Source organism: Netta rufina, assembly GCF_964035555.1.
Source record: "Netta rufina genome assembly, chromosome: 1".
In the NCBI taxonomy this organism is placed as follows: Eukaryota; Metazoa; Chordata; class Aves; order Anseriformes; family Anatidae; genus Netta; species Netta rufina.
In genome coordinates this window covers 190,941,577-190,962,387 of record NC_140123.1, presented here as the reverse complement: position 1 = coordinate 190,962,387, position 20,811 = coordinate 190,941,577, and the positions used below count along the sequence as shown (strand labels likewise).

General features: G+C 43.0%; 1 protein-coding gene across 1 annotated transcript; it reads left to right on the top strand.

Annotated features, from left to right (window-relative positions):
* The first annotated feature begins 1,341 nt into the window (after positions 1-1,341).
* TRMU (tRNA mitochondrial 2-thiouridylase) lies at positions 1,342-13,732 on the top strand. The gene is made up of 11 exons (XM_084296683.1): positions 1,342-1,464; positions 1,789-1,954; positions 3,783-3,889; positions 4,358-4,480; positions 6,346-6,518; positions 7,710-7,763; positions 8,235-8,301; positions 8,811-8,911; positions 10,369-10,513; positions 10,776-10,858; positions 11,959-13,732. The coding sequence occupies exons 1-11, from the start codon at positions 1,374-1,376 to the stop codon at positions 12,103-12,105; spliced, it is 1,257 nt and encodes a 418-aa protein (XP_084152809.1). The 5' UTR covers positions 1,342-1,373; the 3' UTR covers positions 12,106-13,732.
* The last annotated feature ends 7,079 nt before the right edge of the window (positions 13,733-20,811 follow it).

Genomic DNA, 20,811 nt, shown 5'->3' with positions numbered 1-20,811 from the left:
GAAACTTTAAATACAGAGAGGTGAGTGGAAATGAAAATGTACGCAATAGTAGCATAACTGTTGAAGTGAGATACCTGTTTTGGAGACCAGAAGCTTCTGCTGTGCATATATTAGCTTAGTATGTCAATGTATAAAAGGTAATCAGCTTCTGGAAATATCCTACCCATGGGTAACTTTGAGACCAACAGTCTAAATAGGAGAAAGTGTTCAGGGAAGTTTGGTAAACACTCATGTTGAACAAGGCTGCTTTAGCTGGAGGTACTTTACTTTTTACCTTTCCTGTGGTTGCTGCAGTGTCAGACTTGTGAACCAAGACTTTGGCAAGGTTGTGAAGACATTCTGAGTCAGAGGGAACAACCATGCCACCTCCTCCTACTAAGTGTGACCCACAGTCATGTAGAATGTGTATACTTTTTTTTTTGGTTGTTCCTGCTTTCCCTCTGCAAAAAATGAGATGGATAACCAAGGCATTTATTAAACTTTCACTTATGAGTCAGTGCTGCTCAGTTAAAGCAATACTCAAACCATGTCTTTATATAACCTTTCAGCAGGGACCAGAAATCAGTTCTTTGTACAGTTCCAAATGAAAACAAAGAGAGAGACTTGAAAAACAAAAACAACCACCAAGGAAATGCCACACACACTCTTTCTCACCTTATTGGTGTATTCGTGATTTTCTTTCAAATCAGGTTATGCCCTATTTCAGAAACAGTGACTATCAACTGTTATGGTCATGCCCCACAACTGTGCTTAACTGACACCTAACAATAACTATTTTACTGGCAATTCTCAGTGGGCTGTGTCAGCTGCACTGCAAGGTCCTAAAGCAGGCATCTGGCTAGCTGAATAGTTTTGGGATTCCCTGAGAGCTGAAGGAGAGCTAGGCATGTAGATATATCCATCCCACTTGCCCAAACTTCACAGTGATTAGTCCAGAATGGGGGTGGGCTGCCCTGACCTGCAGCCTGTGGCACAGCTCCTGGCTCATTAAATAGTGACGAACGTGAAGCAGTCGATCCTAGACATTAATATTTTCACCGGGTGTAACCGGGGCTTGGTTTGTCCGGTACAACTGGAGTCCTGCTGCCGGTGAGCAGCTGGCAGGGGTGGCTCCCACTGACTGCGTAGGGGGTCAAGGGCAGCAAATTCAGGCAACCTCCTCTAACTTTCACACCTTAATTACCTTAATAACACCTGCTCCACCCACCTCAGATAACCCCCGGTGCCCAAAAAAACCTCCCCGGGCTCGCCAGCTGCGGCCAAGCCCCACTCCCCTCACGCCAATCCCGCCCCCGGGGCCATGGCGGCGGAAGGGGCGGGCGGCGGGGAGGAAGGGGCGGTGGAGCCGGGCCGGGCCGATTGTGGCCGTGGCGATGCTGAGGGCGGCGGGGGGTCGCCATGTCGCCTGCGCCGTGTCCGGCGGGGTGGACAGCGCCGTGGCAGCGCTGCTGCTGAGGCGCCGAGGTGGGAGAGGGCGGCCGGGGCCCCGCCGGGTCCCCCCGGGGCTGAGGGGGAGAGCGGGAGGCAGGGCGGGGGGAGCCGGAGCGACTCCGCGTTGTGTGGTGTCACCGTGAGGGGTTTCATAAACGGCTGATCTGGGTGCCAGCCATCGCCCTGCCCTCAGCAAAAATAATATGTGGTAGCACTGCTGCGGAACTCCTGACAGGCTGCATGCGTAATGCGGGGTTTCTCACGTATGAAGGACGCGGTTGCCTTGAAAAACACAATTTGAAAGCCCACCCCATAAGAGTTTGAGTTTATCAGTCACTCCCTGCCTTCCCTTGGTAGGCTACCAAGTGACGGGCGTCTTCATGAAGAACTGGGACCCTCTGGATGAGCAGGGAGCTTGCTCCGTCGACAGAGACTGTGAAGATGCTTACCGGGTCTGCCAGAAGCTCGACATCCCTTTCCACCAGGTTTCCTACGTGAAGGAGTACTGGAACGAAGTGTTCAGGTAGAAACCCACTGAAACAGGTGGCCTTTCGGAAATAGATGAACGTAGTGCCCTGTTCCTGTGAAAAGTGAGGATGGCAAAGGCAGCTTATTGTGGTGTTATCGGTGCTAAAAGGAAGTACTGATGCTCCTTAAACGCAGAATTGTGTCCTCGTTCATGTTTAACATCACATGAATGAGAGAAATACTGGTTTTAATGTACTCATTAATTTTGAAATTAATAGGTTTATCCACAGTTATTACAAATGTGTAGTAATTCCATTGTTGCAGCTCATTTCTTTTTCCTACGTACTGGCCCAACCTTATCGTAAGCTTGAGGAAAAATTATGTTATGGGATGCTATTACCCTTGTTTGTTTTATGTAATTTATGCAGTGCATTGTACATTATATTAATATATACTGAATCCAGTTTACCACAGAGCAATCATGACTTAGCCTTATTAAAATTTCTGACAAATTTGAAGTTGTTCTTTAAAGTGGATGTTCAAATTTGCTCTTCCTATGGCTTTGTTCCACTGTAATGGAAGAAAATTATGCATGGAGAAAGCAGAAAGATTTTATTGGAAGGGAGAAAAAGGGAAATATTGATGTAACAACCAAGTTTCTCTTCTACTTATTCAACATAAGCTCATCTTCATCCTTCTTTAAGTAGTGCTGTTGTTAACTTGTCTTCGAAGAAACTAAGGAGTAACCTGGTTGTTCTGTTTCTGTGCCACATTGCAGTGGCATCAAGTTAAGCACAAAACTTTTACAGTCAGTGAAGAAAATGGTCCTGATCTGGGAAGGCTCACTCTGTTTTCCCTCTTGGTGCGACAGAATGAATGAATGGTATCAAAACTCGTGTGGGGTGGGGGATGGCTGTAAATGATGAATTAAAGGTCACAGAAGATCAGCTTTCCTCTTTTGCTTCTCATCATTTATTAGTACAGCATTTTGGTTTGTTCCAGAAGCCTTTTTTCCTTACTGTCATCGTTGAGCTTGAATTTGTTCCCTGAAGTTTCTCTTTAAAGGATTATTCAGTAAAAAATACCTTTTATCAAGAGAAGTATCTCAGGTCTTGTCTTTCCCATGGTTTGTACAGAGTCTGTTCTATGTCTTTGCATCAGAGAGATTCAATAGGTCTTTTAAATACAGGTAAAGATGGTTTACCACGCTCTGCCCTTCATCCCTCTTGACTTGAGTGACCACCAAGGGCAAGCAAAATAAAGCAAACATTGGGCCTTCTGCTCTGTGCATCACTGTATGCTAGTTTAATTTTATTAGTAATTAAATGTTTTCAAGCAAACAACGCTAAGCAGTTTAGTTGCATGAAAGTGTGAAAACTAGAACTCGGCTATGAGAAACTGTACTTATTTTTTGAGGTGGGGGGAAGCAGGAAAAATGTCTATGAAAGTTAAGGCAAGGTCCCATGACTGCTTATCATATGCTCTTACAGATTAAGGTAGTGTCCTTGCAGATGAAACACAATATCTTCTGGTGCATGCTGCACTGCTCAGCTGCTTTGAAAAATTGATTAAGCTTGTTTAATTCTGAAAAGTACTTTGTAAGGGATGAGTAGGATGTGCACAGTGCATAGCCATGTCTCCCCCGAGTAATGGTAGTTTAATAAATCAGCGGTACAGTACAAGATTGTGAGTTAGATTTTGACCATGCCCTCAGTCTGTAGCATTGTTTTTTATAGGTTAAAAGCTAATGGATATTTTATCTCTTGCATAAAATGCTTCATATGACTGGGTCTCAAGTTTTCATGTTTAGCAGATCTTCCAGTCTTGGAGAGTATTATGTGATGTTAATAATGTTAATATACACGTGACTCTTTATTTTACAGTGACTTCTTAAAAGAATATGAATTGGGAAGGACGCCTAATCCTGATATTGTGTGTAACAAGCATATAAAATTCAACTACTTTCTTCACTATGCTATGGATAACCTAGGTAAGGCTTTTTGAAGTGTGTCAGTACATAGCATATGTGGGGGATGTGCTAAGATGGTAGCAGCTTTTGGAAAGGTGGGGAAAAACAGGAATTCACTTGTATGCATAAATTGTGCATCTCTGTAGCAGTATTTCAATATTTGCAAAGTATTTGGGATTGAATTTACTATTATATATGTAGGAATAGGTTTAAATCAGGGATGCATATTGACCTGAGCATTAAATTTTACATTCTTAGGTGTTCCTTAAAGTACAAAAACACAAGTTCCAACATGCTGATGAACAGTTCATGTTGATTAAATAGCAGGACTGTGATGTATAAGACTTCTTAGTATTAGACTTAGGCTTCTTCCTTCATTGTTTTCTGCTTTTTTCCTAGATGTTTATAGCCCTGCTTTACGCTGTGAATTTCAAATATGTGCCTTTGTGAGTTTTTTGTTTATGTTTTGCCTTTTTTTTTCCTTGCTAGGAGCTGATGCAATTGCTACTGGGCATTACGCTAGGACGTCACTGGAGGATGAGGAAGTTTTTAAACAGAAATATACTAAAAGACCACAAGGGCTTTTCCGAAACCGGTTTGAAGTTAGAAATAGTAAGTGGTTTTATATTTCATCCCAGGTATCAAAGAGAAATTTAAACTATATTTTGTGTCACATAATGGGGGAAGTGAGCAACTTCACATGTGCTGATTACTGTTTAAACCCCAGCCTCTAGAAGGCTGATTGGGCAAAAACAGGAGATTTGCCTCACTGAGAATTACACTGACCAGTCAAGTGTTACATTTGCTAATCCAGGTGCAGAGGGGTAAGAATGAGCATTTCAGGAGTAATCAGCATTCTAGAGGAGCTGTAATGTGGATTACGGAGACAGGGCTATCTTCCATACCCTGGAGAAGTATTTCAGGAAATATTTGTCAAGTTTTTCAGTGACTTGTGTAAAAATTACTCGATGTGTTTCTTCTATTTTCATGAATGCCTTCTTTGGCTATTCAGTATATAGCATAGATAAACCTTATCGTGGGGATATGCTTAGGTAGTATCTTCAGATTTAAGACCTTTGAAACATTAAAATTAATAACATTGTTTTATACGGTAATTGGACTCTGTATTATTTTACTGGCAGAAAAAAGAATCTTTCATTCAGTGCCTTCTCCGTTCTCCTGTAGAAGCCAGATTTTCCCAGGCAGATTAAGGTTCTGCCTATGCTGAAATTGGAAGGTACAAGTGCAGCATGTGTAGATGTTTTTAAGGCTGCAATTCCCAGCTCAGCAAAGGTACTAACAGCAGCAGCAGGTTTTGCTCTTCACTTTAATAGGCTGCCTGTGGCTGTACATAATCAGAAGTTGATACCTGCACCGCAGTGGTTCTGTTGTTACCAGTACCTGAGCCAGCTTGATTAATGCTGTTCTGGGTCTGACTCTGCATGGAACTATTGCGGTTTGGATGGCAATGTGGGCATCTCCCAAACAGCTCTGCTGTGGGCCATAAGGCAGGAAAATAACTCAGCTGAAGCTCTGGTGAAGCACATAGTACACCCAAAGGAAAAGAAACCTGCAGACTACCTCTCTTGCAAACCTGCCACAGTGATGTTTGTATATTACAGCTTCTTGACTTCTGTTCCTTTGTTCTGGACTTGAGGGGCTTTATATGATTTGTTGTTTTGGATTTTATTTCTGGGAAGTTGAAACATCTCCAGTGGGACCAATGGTCTGTCCTTGTGGCAGCCTGATTCAGTTGTAATATCTTGTAATATTCTAAGCAGGCTTCCTGCCCTGTTACTGAGAATTTGTAACAGTTGTGACTGAGCTACTGGCCTGTAGTAAGTGTTCACTTGAGCTGAGAAATGCATCAGTAGAGTTTGTACCTCCCCAGAGGTATGAGCTCTTAAAGAAAGTGGACAGAACATGACTGAAAAACTGCACTGAATTTATTTCATCTGGGTTATCAGGAGGCTTCATTTACTGTTCACTTTTTATATGAAAGAAGGAAGTCAAACTCCTCTCCTTAGATCATCTATTGGAAATAGCTGCGATGGCTGTTCAAATCACTGAGTTATAGCAGTGTGATTTCTGTGCAAAAATTGATTTATTTTAAGAACAGGATGCTCTAGCATGTTTCAATATTCATTCTCCCTTTCACATGAAACATGAAAGCTGTTTTCATCTTCCATACTGTTGATGTCCTTGCAAGAGAAACTTGCAGTAGTGTAATAGATCAGGCAGTGTAAGACTCTTTCAGATTCTGCGTTGTACAAGATCAGAATGTTTCTGTACCTTTTCAGGGGTAAGGAAATACTCAAACATTTTCAATTAGATTTTGAAAATCCTGAACAATGCTGTCTCTCACATGTATTTGAAAATAATAAAAATTAAAGTGTTGATTACTGAACGAAATGCTAAAGGAAGTTGAGATATTAAAGGCAGTTACTGAATTGTTTTTTGTGTTTTGTGCTTTGCAGCTGTAAAACTTCTTCAAGGAGCTGACCTCTTTAAAGACCAGACCTTCTTTCTAAGTCAGGTCTCCCAGGATGCTTTGAGGAAAACCATTTTTCCTTTAGGGGATTTAACAAAAAGCTTCGTAAAGAAGATAGCATCGGAACATGGCCTTCATCATGTGCTAAAGAAAAAAGAGGCATGGTAACACTTAAACTCTTTTGATTTGTATTTCTCTCCGAAATGGACTTTTCTGAACTTCCTGAACCTTAATCTCTGAGAAATCAGCTGTTTAAGCAAACAATAATAGAATAGGTTGGGAAGCAGTTTTATAGTTGTCTGCCTGCTTAAAAGTACTTTTATGAGCTTGCGGTTAGTTCTGTATTTTAGCTGGCAGATAATTTGTGTGCCATTGTGTCTGAGAAGAGCTAAGGTGGGGGTGAGTGTAAGAGGAAGCTGTAAGCCTTAAGGAAAGTGTTCTGTTACAGCAGGTGAGAAGCCTTGATGTTTATTTCCTGTAGCTTTCAAGGGCTTCTGCACTAGAAGTGTTTCTGAATATGCCTTCACAGAGACTGGGTCACACTGTTCTTCAGTCACTTTGTCTAAATAAATAAATAAATAAATCTGTTTCCCTGGCTAAGAGCTTACACTTCATGATTTGATCCTAACAAACGTGATGCAGGCAGCAATTGTAGGTTGATATGGTCTTGACTGCTCGAAATGTTCGTATTTCTCCACGTAAATGGTTATCTGAAGAATGTAGGCAGTAACTGAAAGGAAAATCTGTTTATTTACAGAATCACAGAATTTCTAGGTTGGAAGAGACCTCAAGATCATCGAGTCCAACCTCTACCTAACGCTAACAATCCCCACTAAACCATTTCCCTAAGCTCTACATCTAAACGTCTTTTGAAGACTTCCAGGGATGGTGACTCCACCACTTCCCTGGGCAGCCTGTTCCAGTGCCTCACAACCCTTTCAGTGAAGAAGTTCTTCCTAACATCTAACCTAAAACTCCCCTGCCGCAGTTGACTTTGGTGACTAGCTGACTTTGGTATTTCAGACAATTCTTATTTAAGTTTTACTTCAAGACATAGACTGAGTCTACATAATTTGTCAGTTTTGTATGTTATCTGAAAGAGACTTATGTTTATAATATATCTACGACGTAGTCACCAATGTTTTAACCTATGCCTTTACTGAACACGTTCTAAATTTATTATTTCTCTTCTGTGCTCGTGGCTCTCACTGATACTGTATAGGAGTTGTTTACATATGTTGGAGAAGATGTTGTGGGTTTGTTCTTTTTATGAGATTACATAAGTAATATGCGTTACTTCCAGTGTTTTTCTCTGCTTTTTATGGATTCAGTACCGCATTTCCTTTTCAGAGTATGGGAGTTTGTTTCATTGGTGAAAGAAACTTCAAGAAATTCCTTCTTGAGGTGAGTAACATTAAACCTACGGCAATGTCTGTGTTCTGTTCTGGTTCTGTCTACAGAAGAATCTCTGCCAGCTGGTGGCTGGCACTTTGTAGCATCTCCCTTGGCAGTCCCAAGCCTACCAGAAGGTAACACCAGCAACCTGTATGAGGAAGCTCGCCCCTGCCCCTCCACCTGTGCATAGCTGCTAGGCTCTGACATGCGACTGGGATACGAGAGGGGCAAATGGTTGAAACCTGCTGTTCCCTGCCATAGATGAGGATGGGGGGAGTGAAGCACAGAATTAGTGCTGATAGGGACTGCCCCTCCTGCTTTTCTCCCTCAGGCAGCCTGAGGGAAGAAGCAGAAAGCTGCTTGAACGGTGCTTGCTTGTTGAACAGCTATTTTCCAACTCCAAGAGAGCTCAGTGACAGAACTTGAATCACATTTTGTTTGGAGATCATCTTGTGACTTAAATCTCTTCCTATTTGGTAGTATTTAGAACCTCGACCAGGGAACTTTGTTTCCATTGAGGATAAGAAGGTGCTGGGAACACACAAAGGTAATTGGCTAACCCACCTTGATAACTGCTTTTAGAGAAATATTGCTTACATTTAGGAGAACAAAGTTTTTGTGAAATTCCAAAGATTTTTGCTAGTTTGATTTCTCTAATAATCATGGAAAACTTGCTCTGTACAGCATGTACAACCTTGAAACCCCTAGTAAGGGGAAATACTAAGACTGAAAGATAGCAAAACCACAAGTTGAAACTGAAATAGAGAAATGTTTGTCTCTTGTAAGAGTACCACAATAGAAATGGATTAGTTTGAAATCGTGTGCTTCAGGTACAGATAGAAACTTTCAGGTAGATGTTGTCTTAACTTGTGATTGGCACGCTTCTCTAAAGCACTTGGTTCTTTATTCTTTGCTTAGTGGTAAAGTTTTGGCTTTTAATATATTAAAAAAAAAAAAAAAAAAAAAAAAAAGCTTTGCTTTGAATACATTTTAAATTATTTTTTGAAAGTAAAAGATTAAAAGATGCTAGCAACCCTCCATTTTCCTGTTTTTTAGGTTGGTTCCTCTACACAATAGGCCAGAGGGCTGGGCTAACAAATGTGAAGGATGCTTGGTTTGTTGTAGATAAAGATGTCAGCACTGGAGATATCTTTGTGGTGAGTTAATTAACACTGGTGTTGTGAATGCCTCATGCAAGCATTTCATGACTCCTGCTCTACGGAATGTGATCTGAGTTTGGGCAGAATTCCTGGCTCTGCTGCTGGGGGAAACAAGTGCCAGCTAGCGCCGCATCTGCGGGTTTCAAACACCTTGTCCAGACTGGCTGCTGAGTGGAAGATTGCCTTAGATGTTGGCAGCAAGCTTTTTCCAGTTAAATGGCAAACACCGGAAAAACTCAACCAGCCTACTGAGCTCTCATTTTTTACTCTAAAAATAAGAGTTTTCTGTAATAATTGTGACACAGTACATAAAATGTGTATTGTCTTGGTTCGCTATGTTTTGCTATTTTGTTTTTTGGGTAAAGGAGGTAGCAGCCAATAATACAGTTTTATCATTTTGAAAACTGAGGCAGAATATAATATTGTGAATCATTGGCGTTTTAATGACTAATCATAGGAGATGATTGGAGCTCTGCACCTCACCAGCTTCGTTAATGTTTCCTGCTGTTCTTAAAGTTGTTATTTTGATACTGACATGATTATAATGAGGTGTGTTGCTACTTGCAGACTTGCCTGAGGGGGAAAAAAATTGTAATCAAAACAGAGGTGAGAGGAAGCAGACAGGACCACTAAGAATTTAAGGCTGTGTGTGTGCAACACCTTCCCAACAAAGGAGTGACTGGGGCTTGGCAGGCCACCCTTTATACAGACTTTGATTTCGTTCAGTAATGATGTACAAAATATGAGATTTACCCTTGTTTTCGCACAGTGCTTCTCCCTGCTTTTTCCCATTGTGAGAAACGACTCGAAGGTTTTAAATTCTGCTTTTCTGCAAGGCACATCCTCTTGATTTCAGTGAAGATGTCTGACTTGCATCTTCAATTTTATTTCTCATATGACAGCAGTAGGTTTTGGAGGGTAAAAAAAAAAAAAAAACAAGTATGAGGGATTGCATTTATAATGTTCTTTCTTGAGTTCTAAGGACAGTCCCTGTCCAGAAGTGGGATACTGAAGATTTGATTTGTAGCGTAGCCTATATTATAAACATATACTGTCTTGTGTATTTTTTCTGCCAAATGAAAGAGCTTCTTCATTATATTGCAGCACTAGAAATACACTTTTTGCTTCTAGAACGAAAGGAAGAGTGTTACAAATCAACAAGGGATCTGAACTCAGCCTGAAGAAGGCAGAAATAGGACTGGAGAAAAAAATATAAGTGACATAGCTCTTGAGATGTAGAGGACTGACAAATAATTCAGGCTTGCTTTAGCATATTATTTCATTAAAGGCTTCCACCTGGAAGCTGGTAAATGCTAATAAATTCTTGATTTTGTACTCATTTTGCCTTTATTTTGTTGTAGCTTGATGCTGCTTCTCTATTTCATGCTTTACTTCACAGCAGTCCTAGGCTCTTTGGCAAAAACATCACCACTGAGTGAACGTTGTATTTGCAGGCACCATCAACAAATCACCCTGCTCTGTACAGAGACCTGTTGCGGACAAATCGAGTGCACTGGATAGCAGAGGAACCTCCCGCAGAGCTCGTTAGGGATAAAATGATGGAATGTCATTTCAGGTTTCAGCACCAGATGGCACTGGGTAATCAAACCTTGTTCTGTTTTTCTTGTGGCTTTTTTATTTTTTTATTCATTTTTTTTTATTCTAGTATTGTGTTCAGTGTAGTTTTGCAGAAACAGCTGAAATGTTTGGTTTGCCTTTCTGTTTCTGTAGTAGCTTTATCAAACAATTCTGTGTGGTGGTGTGTTGACTTAGATCTGTTTAACCTGGTGATGAAAGTTGGTTTTGTTTTAATGTGAACATAAGGATTAACTGGCAGGTGTTTGGCCATTTTCTGCTCCAGTGCCTTGTGTGCTGACTCTGAACCAAGATGGGAGTGTGTGGGTGACACTGGTGAAGCCAACAAGAGCTCTCACACCTGGGCAGGTGAGTTATTAAAGTGACTTTCTTTCCATTTTGGGGTGTTAAAATAGAGTAACTAGTAAAACAGAGAAGTGTTTTTAATAGCTGGAGCAAAATAGGTGATTTATTTGCATGTGAGAGCAGTTAGTTTTATTTTGGTTATTCATCCACTACTTTACAAGATGTTTGTTTCCAGCTTAAGGTAATTTTAGAAGTATACGAAAAGATTTTGGATAATCAGTTTTATATGCAGAAATGGTATCTGTTGTCCTCAAGAAATAGATTTTAGAAGTCGTTAGGTTGTGTCATGTGGGTTTAGCATTCAAATTTGTTTAGTGAGGGTCTGTGTTCAGCAACCCTCATTTTCCAGGATGGGCAATGTGCAGTGATGCCTCTCAGCACCACTGATAGAAGGGTATGCTCCGTCCCATTATGAATTAAAGGGTTTCAAACATCTCCTGCATGCCCCAAAACTGGGCCTCTGTGGGATACATCCTGAGGCCAATTGTCTGAGGGCTGTTTGTAACAGAGAGGGACGAAGTAAGAGAAGCGAGCTGAGCTGTGAAGACTCCTGCCAGAGCGGATGGTAGGTCTGAGAAACCCCTGAGTGCCTGGAGCCTGTAACTGTTTTTTTTTCCTCAGAGGGACAGGCCGGGAGGTCTGTGCTCCTCCTCTCCTTCACAAACCTGCACATGAGTCCCAGCTGCTTCCTCCAGGTGGATTGTCTCAGTAGTCCTTAACAGCAGGCTACCTTGGTCCCCTCCTTTTTTGAGAAGTGCCGTGGTAGCCTGGGCAGAGTTGTCAAAGGAAAGTCCAGTGAAAATGCAGGTGAATTTATGTGTGTCATCTCCCCTGGGAAAGGAAGCTTTTTGGAACAAAACATTCCACCACAGTAACTGAAGAGTTTTCAGATAATCTTGCAGAAGTTCATGAGGGAATTCCTACTAACATACTGACATTTAGACTCTTGTGAGTCGGCAATTCCTGTACATTTTTCTTTTTTTTTTTTTTTTCTTGAGATTTGGCTAGAACAAACATAAATGCATACAGTCACTGTCCAGCAGGCATTGCACAGCCTGCAGTTGCAGAAGCTGAAAAATACTTTCCCTGTTTTCATCTCCTAGTTTGCTGTGTTCTACAAGGGCGATGAATGCCTCGGCAGTGGGAAGATCCTAAGGCTGGGCCCGTCGGTGTTCACCCTGCAACAGGGCAAAAACCGAGAGGAGGGTGCAAAGAAGGAAGACATTGATACAGTAGAACCTGCAACATAGCGTCTGCGTTTGCTTATTGAAGGACTTTGAAAAAAATGCTGCCTGAGAATGAGAAAAACAATAATAAAAATATTTTTATTGATCTGTATGTTCTGAAGGTCAGTTGACTATCTAGTCCCAGCTCTTGACTGTTAGCACTGAAGAGGCTTAAAACAAAAGCTTTGGTACAATGTTATTGAACTGGGTGGTGATATTTATGTTAATACATATCAAGGAATATCTTAAAGTTGTTTGGTAATAGTAGTTGCAAATACAAGAATTTTAATATAAAAAGAATCATGGCTGAAATTGCGAACTTATATTTTATGTATAAGTGAGATATTTTTTTTCTTGAAGATACCTGGTTTCTAGGTAAAGTCTGTGGGTTTTACAGTAAATGTGTGCTCATGCATTGAACTCTGGGAAGGGAATGAATGATGCGTAAGTCCAGTATTTTGCCTGAAGACTGAGCAACAGATATTTATTTTTAATCTGATATAGTTTTATAAAGAATGTTCTAGATTCTTAAACTGTACTAAGTAATGTTTTAAAACATTTGCTATTCAGAAATAGAGATCTAGGAGCTTTAAAACAGTCTTAATATTTATTTTTTTCACATGATTGACTAATTTTCTGTTAACTACTGAGAGCAGAGGCTGTTTTCTGTCCTGGAAGAGAGAATATGTTGTTGTGCTTCAGAAAAATGCAATTTCGTATGCATTTCTTTATTATATAGCTAACTTAATATAGATCAGATAATAATTCAATCTTGGATTGTGCCAGGTGTCAAAATGGAGTGGTTATTAGGAAGAACCAAATACCTCTGTCCAAATTATGCACAGGACTGAGTGTATATCGCAAACACCCTACACTTTCAATAAAACTTCATTATAGCAAGTCAACAAAAATAAATTCCTATATTTCCACACAGTAGTAGAAGGTAACTCATTAAAGTGCATCTATGCAGGAGCAAGATTTATTAAATGGGTGTAGAATTTTGAAATTGCATCCAATTTGGGCAGTAGGAAAGCTCTAACATGAATAGATCTCTTCAGTAGATTTGAAAGCTTGGGTTACAAATCACCTCCTGTCCTTTTCTGGTGTTTTATTTTTTTCTAAGAATTCCTTTTAGTCCTTCTTGTGAGAAAAGTTACAAGTAATCACTTTTCTCCAAAGTGTGGAAATAAAAGTGGGCAAAGACATTTTTCTGTGTTCAGCTGCTAACCTGGCAAAGTTAAACACACGGTTCAGTTCAGGGAGCATTGTGGGGGGAAGAAGAAAACAGGACTGTTAAAATTTTCGGTATTTGTTTGACATAACAAAAGATATGTTTGAGAGCAGAAAAAAGCCATCCTTTTTCACTGGTGCTGAAATCGATCCAATTTAAGTCTGTGTTCAGAGTGCCTGGCCATGTGCAGGCTGACAGTAAAGACTGTTGATGCTTCATGTCAGCTCTTGACTTGTGTTAGGGTAGTCATGTTATGGGTCTTGGTCATGATTGTGTTTTCCCAGTATTCCCCTCGTCTTTCCTAAATTTTTTCTTCGCAAAATGTGTCATTAATTGCTAATGTGTTAATGCTCTGTGTTTTCCTCATCTGAATTTTCCAGTCAATGTCCCCATTAAAATCTTCGGAGATGTTTTGTGTAATACTGGTGTGGTTTTCATTGTTACGTCCTCTTACATCACTCACAGGTGTGTTTGTTACTTGATACATCCCTGGTAGAGATAGCTTTGGCTTTAACTGTGAGTACAAGAAAAAGGACACAGATATTTCCGTGTCTTCAAAATTCACTTTCTTTAAAATTCACAGGACTGCAGAAGTTAGAAGGGACCTCTGGAGAACATGTAGTCCAACTCCTCTACTCAAAGCAGGGGCAGCTAGAGCTGATTGCTTAGGACCATATCGTCAGGTTTTGAATATCTCCAAGGATGGAGACTCCACAAACCTGCATTGATAAGATCCCTCTAACCCTTCCTTTCTAAAGGCTGGGTAGTCACAGCTTCTTCATGTCTGACAGATGCTCCAATCCGCCCTCATCGGCTCTTCCGTATCTGTGTCAGAAAGTTATTGTTAACACTCCAGAGACCTCCTGGTGCCTTAGTGCTGTCCCTCCAGCAACTATCGGGGTGGTTGAAGTCTACTATGGGGAGCAGGGCCTGTAAACACGAGACTTCTTCCAGTTGGCTGAAGAAGGCCTCACCTAGTTCTTCCTGATTACGCAGTCTGTAGCAGACACCCACAGCAACGTCACCCTTGTAGGTCAGGCCCCTAATCCTAATACATAACCCCGAGGTAGCTCCCTGCGCACCCCCAGGCAGAGCTCCACACCTTCCTGCTGCTCTCTAACGTCCTAGGAGGCAACCACAGCAAAAAACACTGAGGTGTGCTCGCTTGGCTAAGGCACAGTTGATGCCGAAGTCACAAGTGCTTTCAACATCCGTGTGAGGACTTCAGCAGTTCTGGCAGGGAGATCCCACTTCTGCTCATGGCAGGAAAGTTTCCCAGAGCTTCTTGTAGTGCAGCTACAGTAGGGGGGAGGTGTGCTTCCCTGCTTTTCTTTAAGCATTCTTAAAACTGGATACAACAGCAATCCAGGATGGCCAGTGTAGAAGAGTAAGTAGAAATTTGTTGTTTAAAGAATGGAGGCTGCAGTTTAGCCCTCGTGCCCTGGTGATGAGCAAAGAGCTTTGACACAGTAAAGCAGCTGCTGATACTGCTCACAGTGAATCTCACTGTACCTCTGAGAGAAATAAATCAGCAGGCATCTGTGAAATTCACATTGCATGGGGTGTTTTACAACAGGTTGCACACTTTGAGCAACATGAGGTTGCATGTTTAAAGCTCAGCGTTTCCAAATAGCTTGCACTGTTTGAAGGGGACAGTACATTTCTCTTTCCTTCCCACACATTTCTCCCAGGTAAGGATCTTGACTGCTCCTTGCTCCTCTCCCACGTAGGCTATCTGGCGCAGTGAATTTTATTTTCTGAGGCACATTTCTAACACTGAACCTAGGCTGTGATACAGAAGCTGACTGCATTTGTGCAGAGAGGGGTGGTTTCAGTGCTAGCAGGCAGCGCCGAGATGAGGATTCAGTGGCCTGAATCCTGCCCAGCCCTGAGGCCTGCAACCCGGCCAGGCCTGTTGTGAAATGGTGGTGAAAATGGTGAAGAAACAGCTGTAACACACCTTGGCAGCACCAAGGAAAGAGTTCAGTGCTTGAGGGCTTGGCCACCACGATGGCAGTGCCTGTGGGGCAGCCGGGCCTGGTGCTGAGCCACCACGGTCTCCTCAATGGCAGCCCCTGTGGGGCAGCCGGCCTGGTGCTGATGCTGTCTCTCACAGGAAACCTTTGTCAAGGCTGGAACTTGGCTTGGTTTAGATCAAATTTGATAGGAACGGGCTGGCTGGCATGTGAATTTTCATTTTGCTCTCCTGTGGAAGTCCTCAAGTAGATCAGTATCTGCATGCTTTTTAAAACGCATTGGATTTTTGTCATTTTTCTCCCATTTCAGGCAGCAAACTGCAAGCAGGTGATTTCACCTTCAAGTTGTCATTAGGCTTTTTAGGTCTTGAAATACTTGGCTTCAGCGGCTTAACTGAGTGGCTATTTTAAAAGGACTTTTCCCTTCCAGAGCAGAGAAAAGGATAACAAGATTTGGGTCGCGGAACTGAAAAACCATGACTTATTCCAGCTAACTGAATAGAAATTGCTCTTGTACCCCGTGAGCATGTTTAAAACCCGTGTTGCTGAGTGTATAATGTCTGAAAACTTGCACCCCGAGTGCAGTCTTTTTTCTAAAAGTGTTTGTGTTAAAGCTGGCTTCATGGCTCTCCTGGCTTTCCTCCTTCTCCAATCAAGGGACACTGTGGCGGCACCCCCGCCTGTGGCTGGCCCTGCAGAGCTGCAGGACGGGGATGTTCCCACAGGCATTACAATCAAGAGTCTCCTCTAACTTTTTTCACCTGAGCAGCTTTTTGGAAAGGTGAGGCATCTCTCAGGAGTTGTAAAGGGCTTAATTCACACTGCAGCAGCTCAGTATTTGGGGTCTGGCAATAAAAGCACTGGCTCCTGGTGTTCAAATGAGCTTGTAGGGCTGGAAGCAGCTTTCATCTCTCTGCTTCAAAATTAAATTAGCTGGAAACCACCACAGGAAACAAAGTTAATTTTTATTTTGGGATAGATCTATCTTTTCAGCATATTTGTAACAACAAAAAAAATAACAGCTTTGGATCTGGTGTCAACATTTGGATTTGTACATCTATATTGAGATTCGTCCCTTATGGACAGAGCTGAGCTCTCCTTGGGATCTGGAGCGTAGTAACAGGGCACAAGGCAATAGTTTTAGACTAAAAGGGGAGATTTAGATGAGATGTTAGGAGGAAATTCTTCACTCAGAGGGTGGGGAGGCCCTGGCACAGGCTGCTCAGAGAAGCTGTGGATGCCCCATCCCTGGAGGTGCTCAAGGCCAGGCTGGATGGGGCTTTGGGCAACCTGGTCTGGTGGGAGGTGTCCCTGCCCATGGCAGGGGGTTGGAGTTAGATGACCTTTAAGGTCCCTTCCACCCCAAAGCATTCTGTGATTCTATGTTGCAGCCACCTCACTCCAGCAGGTGAGGGGAAGGACCACTGTGAAGATTCACATGGGTTTCAGGGTCCTGCCCTTTCAGATTTAAGCATACAACCTCCTCCTCCTCCACCTTTATTTCCAAAACTGTATTTTCACATCCCTTTTCCTTTGCCCCAACAAACAAACCCATTTTCAGCTTGGACACTCCAGCACAGGAAGGTGCAGTGAAGGACTGTGCTGCCACTTTCCTATGTGGGAAGTCTTTGGGTTCTGTAGCAAGGGACAGCAGAATAAGCTACAAAGGCCTCTCTGTGTTACCAAACAGCCTCTGGGGCAGGCAAATCTGTAAAGCAGGCCATGGCAAGCGTGCAGCACCATCTGCTCTGCAGGGATGCCTTCCTCAGGCTGGATCCCCTTTAAAGGATGGAACTGCTACCAGGAGATGGAGCCTTTCCATCTCCCACCTGCTGGTCCTGATGCTGATGAGCATTTCTTCAGCTTCTCCAGAGGTCTGGTGAGCTGGAGACCAGGGAATCACTTCTGAATGAAGGAGGCTGTTCAAGGGAAGGGGGCTTATAAGAAAAGCTGGTGTGGAGGGAGGCTAAGGTGTGTGAGCTTGGAGGTTTGGGGCCAGCTGATAGCTCCGTCAGTCAGTATGAGCATGGGTGGAGGAAGTCAGGTTGAAACTGCAGATTTTTCTGAATTTTTCTGAATGCAGGTTTTTCTGAACCCAGCCTTAGGTGCTGGGTTCCTTAACTAAAGCCAGATTGTTCAATTTCTCCAAGCAAAGCAAATCCGACAGCCCTGGATACTCCCAAACCCTCTGCACCACCACTGCAATACCACCAGAAAACTAAACCTCAAGCCCAACCAGTTATATAAATGAAAAAGTTAGGCTACGTGCCCATAACGAAGCAGGTTTTCCAGTTTTTAGATTTTGCTGAGCCAGCCATTTCTGTGCATTAAAACCTTTTCTGATTTTAACAGAATTTGGCCAGGACAGCAGTGAGAGGTTCATCTAAATCCTCTGGGAGAGGGAACGAAGCTGCCCACGTGCTCCTCTCCCCTGCGGTAGGTGCAGGGAAGGTCCTGTCTCTGTCTCCTAGTCTGTTGCATGCTCCAGGGCTGATGCATGCCAGCACAGCAGGGAAATCCTGGGCTGGCCGCTGCTCACTGCAACACACGAGGGTTTCAGCAAGAGATGTAAGGGTTGAACCATCCCTGTAACATTTCATTTCTTATTTCAAGCAGTTCAGGGAGATTTCCATCTGGAAATGAGTTAGTAGCACAGATCTCTGACCACCCGCACGCCTCGAAGGTTGAGTCCCCAGTCCTGCTGCAGCTCCTGCCCGATGGCAATGCTCAGCCACCCTGGTGCAGGTTTGTGCTGCTGGGTGAGGAGCTATATAAAATTGTAAACATCAAAGAAGGGTGGATTATAAATGCAAAAAAAAGACAGCAACGTGCCATAACTAGATACGATGAGGCATCTGGTGGATTTAAGTTTGGTGCTGGATTAAAGGTAGATTTTATTTTAATCTAGTTACTTAAGGTGGAAGGGTTTTTTTTTCCTGCACACACATTTATCTATCACTCCTCCCTAGGAGTACATAAGGACTCTGCAGGTCGTGTCATGCCAGCCAGCTCCATGGCAGAGGAACTCAGCGAATTTGCTGTGTGCAGTGAAAACATGCAATTCATTTATTTCGAGGCTGAAAGGTTTGGCAATAAAGACATGGCTTTAAAACTGGAGATCAATTTTTTATTACACAGAAACAAACAAAGAAAATATAGACATATATAGAGAGATAAATGTTGCAAAAACTATAGAATCAGAATAGCCTACACTGGTTTAAAATACTAAAGGAGGTGATTTTATGGTAAAAGATTTTAACACTGAACAAGTTTTGCACCTAGCTTTTACAGGAGGAGATAACAGAAGAAAAATCTCTGTGAACTGGTTTGCAGCTGGGTGTTAAACTGTATTTAGGTAACGTGGCCATTTCATGGAGCAGAGACCAGCCACGCTTGGTGTGTGTTGTCTGCACTCAAGGCTAACACCTGTGTTTGAAATGCAGAAAAGAGAATGCGCTCCTTAGAGGGGATGTTTGGAGAGGTGAGGGCTTTAAGGTAGTTCTGTGCCAGTTTGCTCCTTATTTTTCCTGAACCTTTCTATCCGCAACCTCTCCACCCCAAAATGTGTTCCCTGTGCAGCTGGAAGGGAAGGAGTTAACCATCCAAGGTTTCTTATTTGGTTTGTCCAGTGAATTGAAATGCGTAATAAAATTTTTGGATTTTTCTCCAAGTGAAGGTGTGTTGTGCAGGGGTGATTTACTGCTTCGCCTGGAAAACTGTCCGCTTCGCTTGCTCTCCAGCACAGCTGGGGCTGCCTCCTACCAGATTTGGTGGGATGTTCCTCACCTGAAGGGAATGAATTCAGGTAAGAGGGATATTTATTTCCTTTAAAGCCAGGTATTCTTCACCCGCTTTGAACATGCAGGCCTTTCAGGAGCTGCTTTTATAACGAATGAAGTTACTGCCCTAGGTTCCTTTTATAAAAAAAAAAAAAAAAAAGAAATCTGATGAGCAGGCTCTAGAAGTGCAGCTGTTCTGATTGAAGAGCATTCTCATCTCTGTACCTTCAGGGTGCTTGCTCCATCAGAGCTATTTTATGATGGGTGGCTTACCATGTGCTGTCAACGTGTTCTTCCTTCTTTTTCTTTCCGAGTAATCACGCCATGGCAGAATCTGCCTGACTTTCTGTTGCAGACCTCTTGGGCAGATTTGTACCTCGCCCACTAGTGCCGAAGGTTTTGCTGCTTCTGAGCGATTTTATGGGAACCCCTCCTTGCTGGTGTGCTGGCTGGTTGAGAATAACGTAGGGCATCACGCACACCTAACCTCTGCATTTCTCTCACCCTTTTATTCCTGATGCAGGGGATGCTCTTCCAAGCTCCACCAGGGCAGTTGCAGCACCCTCAGCTGTGGTCCGTGTGCATCCCTCACCCTGCATGGCCCTGGAGTCACTCCCAGGCTATAAATCCTTTCACTGCATTAAAAAAATAAAAGTTTATATGTGCACAGAACTTCACATGCTCGTTATTTTTTTGAGTCTGTTGATATCTAACAAAAGGATTCTTTAACTAAGTTCTTTACTTGGGAAGTGCTATAGCCTTAAAACATAAACAAGATTATTAAAGACATACATATGAAGAGTTGCTGTTAAATGACCGAAAGCAAGAGGTTTTCCTACATGCTAGCCAAAGAGGCTGGCATTTTTGCAAGCTGTTATATTTGTAGGGGGAAAAAAAATGACAAAACAGCCCTATAAGAAATTAATTCTGGAAACAACCCAGCTGGACACACAGCAACTATTTTAATGAAAGAGAGTGGCAGCACCTGGAAAGCTCCAGCTTTGAGTGCATTTCTGTTTCCCGAGTGGATCTGACTTAAAATACTGGCTTTGCACAGGTCCAGACGGGCTCCTGAAGCTGTAGCCTGTGTGGATGGGAGGAGGGGTCCCACTTTTCTCTCTTTTTATTTCTTTTCCTTGCCCTGGCAGCCTTTCAGGGCTTGCTGCAACGGATTTGTTCTTGGGTTGGTTTGAACCCCATTTTTCAGCAGCCCATGGGTGGCACTGGGTTTTCCCAGCTGGGCTCCCTGCTGAGCACCCAAATGGAGGTGGCTGGGCCCAGCTCTACCCGTGCCACATCTCCTGGCTCAGCTCCAGGCCTTGGCTGCCTTCACCAGCTCACACAGGCACCAGGCACCCTTCAGGTACAGAAAATATGCTCAGAATACATCAGAATTGTGGCCAGCAGGGCGAGGGAGGGGATTGTCCTCTCTGCTCTGCTCTCCTGAGACCCCACCTGGAGCCCTGTGCTCAGCTCTGGGGCCTCCAGCACAAGAAGGACATGGATGGATTGGAACAAGTCCAGAGGAGGGCCATGGGGATGCTCAGAGGGCTGGAGCACCTCTCCTGTGAAGAGAGGCTGAGGGAGTTGGGGTTGTTCAGCATGGAGAAGGCTCTGGGGAGACCTTACAGCGGCCTGCCAGTGCCTAAAGGGGGCCTGCAGGAAAGCTGGGGAGGGACTCTTTGTCAGGGGTGTAGGGATAGGACAAGGGGGAATGGCTTTAAACTAAAAAAGGGCAGACTTA

Coding starts and splice junctions, on each gene's coding strand:
- TRMU (XM_084296683.1), top strand. CDS start 1,374: ATGCTGAGGGCGGCGGGGGGTCGCCATGTCGCCTGCGCCGTGTCCGGC. Junction 1,465..1,788: donor GCTGCTGCTGAGGCGCCGAG/GTGGGAGAGGGC, acceptor TTCCCTTGGTAG/GCTACCAAGTGACGGGCGTC. Junction 10,514..10,775: donor TCAGCACCAGATGGCACTGG/GTAATCAAACCT, acceptor TTTCTGCTCCAG/TGCCTTGTGTGCTGACTCTG.